The 7349-nt window shown below is 37.3% G+C and overlaps 1 protein-coding gene across 1 annotated transcript in view; it reads right to left on the reverse strand.

Moving 5' to 3' along the window:
* Positions 1-6102, reverse strand: part of LOC107710686 (USP6 N-terminal-like protein) — a 67253-nt gene extending 61151 nt beyond the window's left edge. Inside the window, exon 1 of the mRNA XM_016515522.1 lies at positions 6021-6102. Within this exon, the coding sequence (XP_016371008.1) occupies positions 6021-6024 (4 nt within the window). The 5' untranslated portion in view covers positions 6025-6102. The remainder of the gene's footprint in view (positions 1-6020) is intronic.
* Positions 6103-7349: the final 1247 nt, after the last annotated feature.

The raw sequence follows: 7349 nt of genomic DNA on the forward strand, positions 1-7349 counted from the left end.
TATACTGGTGGGAATTTTCATGACCCAAGACAGGTGTTAGGTTGGGTTGTGGACATGGTTGTGGTTGTTGTCCATGTATCTGGGCCTCAAGAGTTTAAAGTTTGGTATATTTCAGGGCCATGAGAGATCACATTGATTTGGGTCATAAGGGGTCTCTAATTGGTCTAGTCATTGGAGGGTCTGGTATTGGTCTATATCTGGGCTTTGAGAGGTCTAGTACTGGTCAGAGTTTTAGGGGCTCTGGTATTGGGTTAGGTATGGGTCTTAGGGGGTCTGGTGTTGGCCTTGATCTAATGGGATCTGTTTTGTCTGGGTGTAAGAGAGTCTGGAATCTGTCTGAGTATTGGTTTGAGAATGGGTCTTAGGTGGTCTGGAGTTTGTCTGGATCTTAGGGGATCTGTATTGTATGCTTGTAAGAGGTTCTGCAATCATTATTGGGAGCTCTAATATTGATTTAGGTATGGGTTTTAAAGGGTCAGGAATAGGTATGGATCTTAAAGGAACTATACTGTATGGTTGTATATGGTCTTGAATCCGTCTGCGTCTTAAGGTATTGGTTTTGGTATGGGGGACTGGGATTGGGCTCGATCTCATTGGATCTGTTGTGGTATGGGACTAAGAGCATCTGTAACTGTGGGCGGGTCTGATAATAGTCCATATATGAGCTTAGAGGGATCTAGTATTGGTCTGAGTGTTAAGGGATATTTTATTGGTCTTGGTCTGACTCTTAGAGGGTCTGGTAAAAACAGGTGGAGAAGAAAAGAGACATGTTAACTGCAAAATAATTAAGAATTAAGGTAAAGAATTAGGTGTGAAACAATCAGGAAACATTTAGTCTCCAGCGCCACCATTTTCCAAAACTAAAACCTGCCTGGAGTCTCTTTTCTTCTCCACCTGTTTTTTTTTTTTTGACCCTGCTGACCCAATGAGCATTTTGCTGACCAATTGAAATAAATGTTCCTGGAATATATATATATATACATACATACAGTATTTTTGTCTTTTCCAGTACAAATATCTAAAAATCAAGATACTTTCAAAAAGAACTATATACAGTGCGTGCATAATTATTAGGCACAATGATATTCTGATTTCACTGTCCAAAGGTCATGCCTTAACTTTGCAAATTCTAGTACTGCATTAGTATTGCATCCTTCTCATGGGCATTTAATAATTTTTGACTTTTAGTCTGAGTTAAAAAAAAATTCATTTTATTTGTAAAAGAAAACCTGCCTAATAATTATGCACACCTGAATATAAGGAGTTTTTCACTTCCAGCCTTCATGGACAAATATATATAACTTATAAATGATCAAATACAAAATTAAAAGTAGTTATTAAGATTGATGTGGTTTGGAATTGGTAAAATGTGCTTGAAAAAAAATATGATCAGAATACCAACGTGCTTAATAATTATGCATGCACCGTAGTATTGGTTTGGTTCTTATGGGATCTGGCATTGGTCTGTACTTGGGTCTTTCTTGTGATCTCTTGTGGGGTCTGTTAAACTGATCAGTGTGGACTGAGCAGGACTGATTTGAAATCAACATTTTTACAGTAAGGCTTGCAGTCCAGACCCTGAGCATGTCAGAAGTAACAAGCATGATGGAGTGTTATGTTGATGTGATAACAGTACTGGATTTGTAGAAGCTGAATGACGTGAAAGCGCATGGCTAAGCTGAGCTTTAATAATGCATGCAGAAGCGTGGATTCATTTGATTCAGATATGCAGAGGCACAGTGACATCCCAGAGAACCACACTCCGATCAGAGTGTATGTGATGAAGACGGGTCATAATGCACCTCTCAAAATGCCCAGCATGAATTTCCCCTCTTTTATTCACACTCTAATACTGGACAAATGCCAATGAGAGAGAGGGGGTTTAGTGGATTCGGAAAACAGTCGTTCACATCCTCAGTGTTATGTTTCACATACAATGTAATGAATGTTTAATTCTGATTGTTCCAATTAACTGGTGGATTTATTTATTGCTTGTTGACAGGTTTGCACTGATTGCCAGGTTATAGGAGGTGAAAGATAAGACTGGAATAACCAGTTTAGTGTACTGCTATTACATCTTCCTATTAAAAGGTCACGGGTTCAAGTCTCGGTACTGGCAGGGATTGTAGTGTAGGTGGGGGGAGTGAAAGACCAGCGCTCTCTTCCACCCTCAATACCACAACTGAGGTGAGACCCTTGCAAGGCACCGAACCCCCAACAGCTCCCCGGATGCCACAGCAAAAATGGCTGCCCACTGCTCCGGTTTTATTTATTTGGACATCTTTCCAAAATGGGGAAAAAAAGGTTTTATGGGTCTGTGTGTATGGGCCTTCCTATAATGAAGTGTATAATGAAGTGTAAACTATGTCCATCTAGGCATCTGGGAAAGTGACTATGTAAAGCGGAATTTAAAAGTGAGTGAGCAACTGTCATTTCACAGTCATGCACCTATGAGTTTGTGTGTATGCACTGAGTCACACATGCACACCCTTGAACCAGACATGTGCAACAGTAAGAAAACTTTAAAAACAACAAGACTTAAAATGCATTCTGGGATTGCCTTCCCCATGAAGGATACATGTGATTCTGTCCTACAATTTGTCCAAAAGAAGACATCACAATTAAGCTGCCTACCTTTCAGAAGATCCTGCACATCAGGAGAGCAAGGTTTTATATTAGCGCTTATGTGACTGTCTCATCCTACCTGTAAAAAAACTACTTCACTTGTCACGGTTAGAGCAGTGTGTGTGTGTGTGTGTGTGTGTACAAAGGACACAGGATCCATTTCCTCATGTTCCACTGTTTACTGTGAAATGTAATCACATTCCTGAGTGACTTCCTTCCTATGATCATCCATCTAGTTAGCTGTGCAAACACCCATATGCTCAACCTGCGCATCTGGGTAATCTGGATATGTATTTATGTATATGTATGTATGTATTTATAAAAACTAGAATAATAAAAAAACAATAATAACAAATTATAATCTTTACTATTTAATGTTAATGATAATTTATTATTTATTCATACTAACAACAACAATAATAATTGCAATTATTAATTATTATTAAAAACATATCTCAACAAACCCCAAACCTTTAGTATAAAATTTCCGTAACTCATCCTGCAATTTTTTTAACTACAAATATGAATAGCACCTTAAATCATGCGGCTTGTTCAGAAGAGGTGTACTTTTACTTTTCTAAACAATGCACCTGTCGCTTACTGATTGTTTGGAATTATAAATATGAGCGTAGTTCGTCTGTTAATATCACATGCACTTTTTTGTTTGTTTTTTTTAGTTTGTTACTCAGACGCAGGCAGTGCTGCTGCATGAGACAAAAAAGTAATATAGCCAAAACAACCGCATAGCCGCTCTTTAATGTAGATGCATGTTGATTTTATCAGACGATGCCGCGATTATAAATGAGAGTGACTCCTGGTTAACATGTATTAAAAGGGGTCGTGTTTAGTCACTATTTAGTGTGGTATTTTTTGACAATATTCACTCATCATGACAGTAAAATAAGGCATTATAAGTCAATATACTGCAGTATTTCTTCTCACTCAGTAGAAAATATGGTTAACACCCGGTCATGCATGAAAAAAAATAATACTGTCATGTACCGTGAAACCGGTATAATTTTGAAAAATACCGTGATATACATTTTTGGTCATACCGCCCAGCACTAATAAAGACATAAAAGGAGAGCTTTAATCCAAGTCTTCTGAAAAGACATGATTGCTTAACATGAACAGATTCAGTTTCAATATTTGTTGATCAATATTCATATGTGAACAAAACCCTAAATCTGTTCATCAAAGGTTTCTTCAGAAAACTTGGATTAAAAACTGCTCAATACATTCAAATGTATTACTTTTATAATGTCTTTATGATTATTATTTTTTTAAGCATCAACGTTTTAGTGGACAGAAAATCTCAGAAATCTCTCAGATTTCATTCAAATATATTTTGTGTTTCAAGATGAACAAAGGTCTTATGGGTTTCGAACGACATGAGGATGAGTAATTGATGACAGCATTTGCATTTTCATCCCTTTAAGCATTCAGCATGCAAGAAAAGTGCTCAGAATATACTATTTCAGTTTGTACTTCCTCTGTAAATCTATAGTAACATGCTGTCAAAGTAATCAAGTAACCCGTCATATCACTATCATTCACTTTACTGAAAAAAAAAAAAGTCCAGCTGGCTAGTGTTTGCTGGTTTGGTGAGGACTCCACAGGGTCTCCAGTTAAATCTCTCAATGCAGCCGTCCCCTGACTTGGCAGCTGACCAATCCAATCGCCCCACAGTCTCCACAGCAACTGCCCACACTTAAATACACTCCAGTCCTCTACAACACACCGTCTGTGAGATTACATGTCAAACTCCCATAAAACCCTGTTCTTACAGGAACTTACTGAAGGATCTGCGTTGATCTGATGTGAATAAGGGACGTTCGTTAACTAGATTTCATGAAGCTCAAGCGGGTTTCAAATCAGATTTGTAGAGCAATGTATATACAAATAAAGCGGTCTCATCACATTTACTCATAGTGTCACACCTGAGAACCTCTGCTCCTATCTCTGATCTCTGCCTGCATACAGAATGGCACACTAACTTGTGCTTATTGCTTAGAATACACTGAATATTGCTTACTTTTTAAAGTAAATCAGTATGCAAAATAAAGTGCAAAATGCAACAATAAATGTTTCAAACTGCAGCATGCTACATTCTTGTAACATCTCACTATGACAAGATTAGATCAGCAGGTGTCATCCAGTTATCATGTTGAAAAATATAAATAGATATTTTGTATTTAAATTCCAATTTACTTTTAACATCTAAAACAATTGATTTTATTTTCATTTAATTTGGATAAAATGGTATAGAATTACAAAATTGGCCATTTATTGATTATTGGCCATACAATGAAAATAATGATTAGCTCATTGGAATATAACCATTAAAACAATGAGTGAAGAAGAAGAACAAACCTACTACATTTGATCTTCTTCTTGACTCACTGTACCAAGTTAAATGGTACAAAATGGTTATTTTTATAATTCTATACCATTTTGTCTATTTCAAAGTATGTAGGTGTCCACCACATTTTATTATATATAATTTTATAATTCTATATAATATTTTATAATTCTATTTGCCTTAGGCAACCGATTTTCTGATTATATACCTGAGTATGTATGTATATATGCATATATATTAGGGATGCACCGATACCTATACTGGTATCAGTATCGGGCCCGATACTGAGCTCCTGTACTCGTACTCGTTAAAATGCCCCGATACCAAGCACCGATACCACACAGCATGCGATAAGTGCCGTATTCAGACAAAGAAACACAGACAACAGAACAACAGACAGCAGAATGGAGTTATTAGAGACTAAGGATGTCTACGATTAACGCCTGTATAGCTGACGTGTGCGAGCTGATAAGCTAAGCACGCAGAGTGGGTTGAGCGCGCGGCGGCGCACATGAGCAAGCTTGTCGAGTTAATAATATCCCTTTCTCACAGACATCACTGGAAAGTTTGTAGTTCGGTCGGATATGTCAAAAACAAGTAAGTAAAACAATGCACAAGTTACTTAACGGTAGGGAGGGAGGGAGAGAGAGAGAGAGAGAGAGAGAGCGTGCTCACTTCTGTTGTGTGATCTTTGTAGCAAGTAACAAAACAACATTAAATTCCGGCAAGAAGATAAAGTCCTTTTTGCAAAATCATAGACATGTATTTACAAATCAAGTATAATGGGAACACAGAACGATCTTGGAGAGAGCTGACTGCTGTAACCGAACGCGACCTTGGTTTAAAGGCTGAACGAATGACTGACAGCCACAGCGGAGAAAAGAGTTTGTGCGAACTTTAATGTAATCCAATCTGGCTCCGCGCCAGCCAAAGCGCGAAAGCGGATTAAAATTCAGCGGTTGATGACGTGATGCACTGAAAGTTCTAATCACACCGGAGAGTGTTATGCTGATGATGTACTGTATGTACTCACTCATACTGGGATGCTGGGAGTTGGTAGGAGTGTGTGGTCCAGGTGAGGTTCTTCTCAACAGCTGTTCTCCTCAAGGCACTCATGACCTGTACACATCCAACAAATACCTCCTTAATCACACAAAAGCCATTGTGAATGCTCATGTAAAAACGACAAGCAATTGGTGTAGAAACAGATACTAAAACCTCTTGAATTGATACTAAGAAAAGCAACAGAAAATCCAGAAGAAAATCCACAGCATTCCAGTCAGCCAGTCAAATGTGGTGAAGCAGTGTTATCTCCCAAAGAGAGCAAAGATAACATTCCTTCATCCAATTCAGACGTGATCCAGGAATGGTAAGCAGAATGTTGAAGCAGATAATCCATAAAAAAGTCCCGTCACTGAACAAGCTTCAGTTTTCATACGAGTGTCATTCACAAGTCTGTAAGTCAATGTTATTATCATTGTCATTTTTTTTTTTTTTGATCTGGCATAAGAATGTTAAATATCAAATGTATAATGATATTTTTGTTACAGCAAATATGGTTAGAAGTATTTACAGACTTGTTGCACTGTGGTGTTGGTAGCCATTTCAAGAACATATTGTATCTAAAATTAGGGCTGTGCGATTTGGGGGAAAATATAAAATTGCGATTTTTTTGACAGATATTGCGATTGCGATTTGATTTGCGATTTTAAATTTGCAAAGTCAAGCTTCAGCTCAATATTGTAAATAATGTGCAGCACAGTATGGGTATCATTACCCTGCTGAAGAAGACATCTTAAGCTGCCTACCTTTCAGAAGATCCTGCACATCAGGAGAGCAAGGTTTTATATTAGCGCTTATGTGACTGTCTCATCCTACCTGTAAAAAAACTACTTCACTTGTCACGGTTAGAGCAGTGTGTGTGTGTGTGTGTGTGTGTACACAGCAAAAGGACACAGGATCCATTTCCTCATGTTCCACTGTTTACTGTGAAATGTAATCACATTCCTGAGTGACTTCCTTCCTATGATCATCCATCTAGTTAGCTGTGCAAACACCCATATGCTCAACCTGCGCATCTGGGTAATCTGGATATGTATTTATGTATATGTATGTATGTATTTATAAAAACTAGAATAATAAAAAAACAATAATAACAAATTATAATCTTTACTATTTAATGTTAATGATAATTTATTATTTATTCATACTAACAACAACAATAATAATTGCAATTATTAATTATTATTAAAAACATATCTCAACAAACCCCAAACCTTTAGTATAAAATTTCCGTAACTCATCCTGCAATTTTTTAAACTACAAATATGAATAGCACCTTAAATCATGCGGCTTGTTCAGA

Source organism: Sinocyclocheilus rhinocerous, unplaced genomic scaffold, assembly GCF_001515625.1.
Source record: "Sinocyclocheilus rhinocerous isolate Xijiao unplaced genomic scaffold, SAMN03320098_v1.1 scaffold357, whole genome shotgun sequence".
Classification (NCBI taxonomy): domain Eukaryota; kingdom Metazoa; phylum Chordata; class Actinopteri; order Cypriniformes; family Cyprinidae; genus Sinocyclocheilus; species Sinocyclocheilus rhinocerous.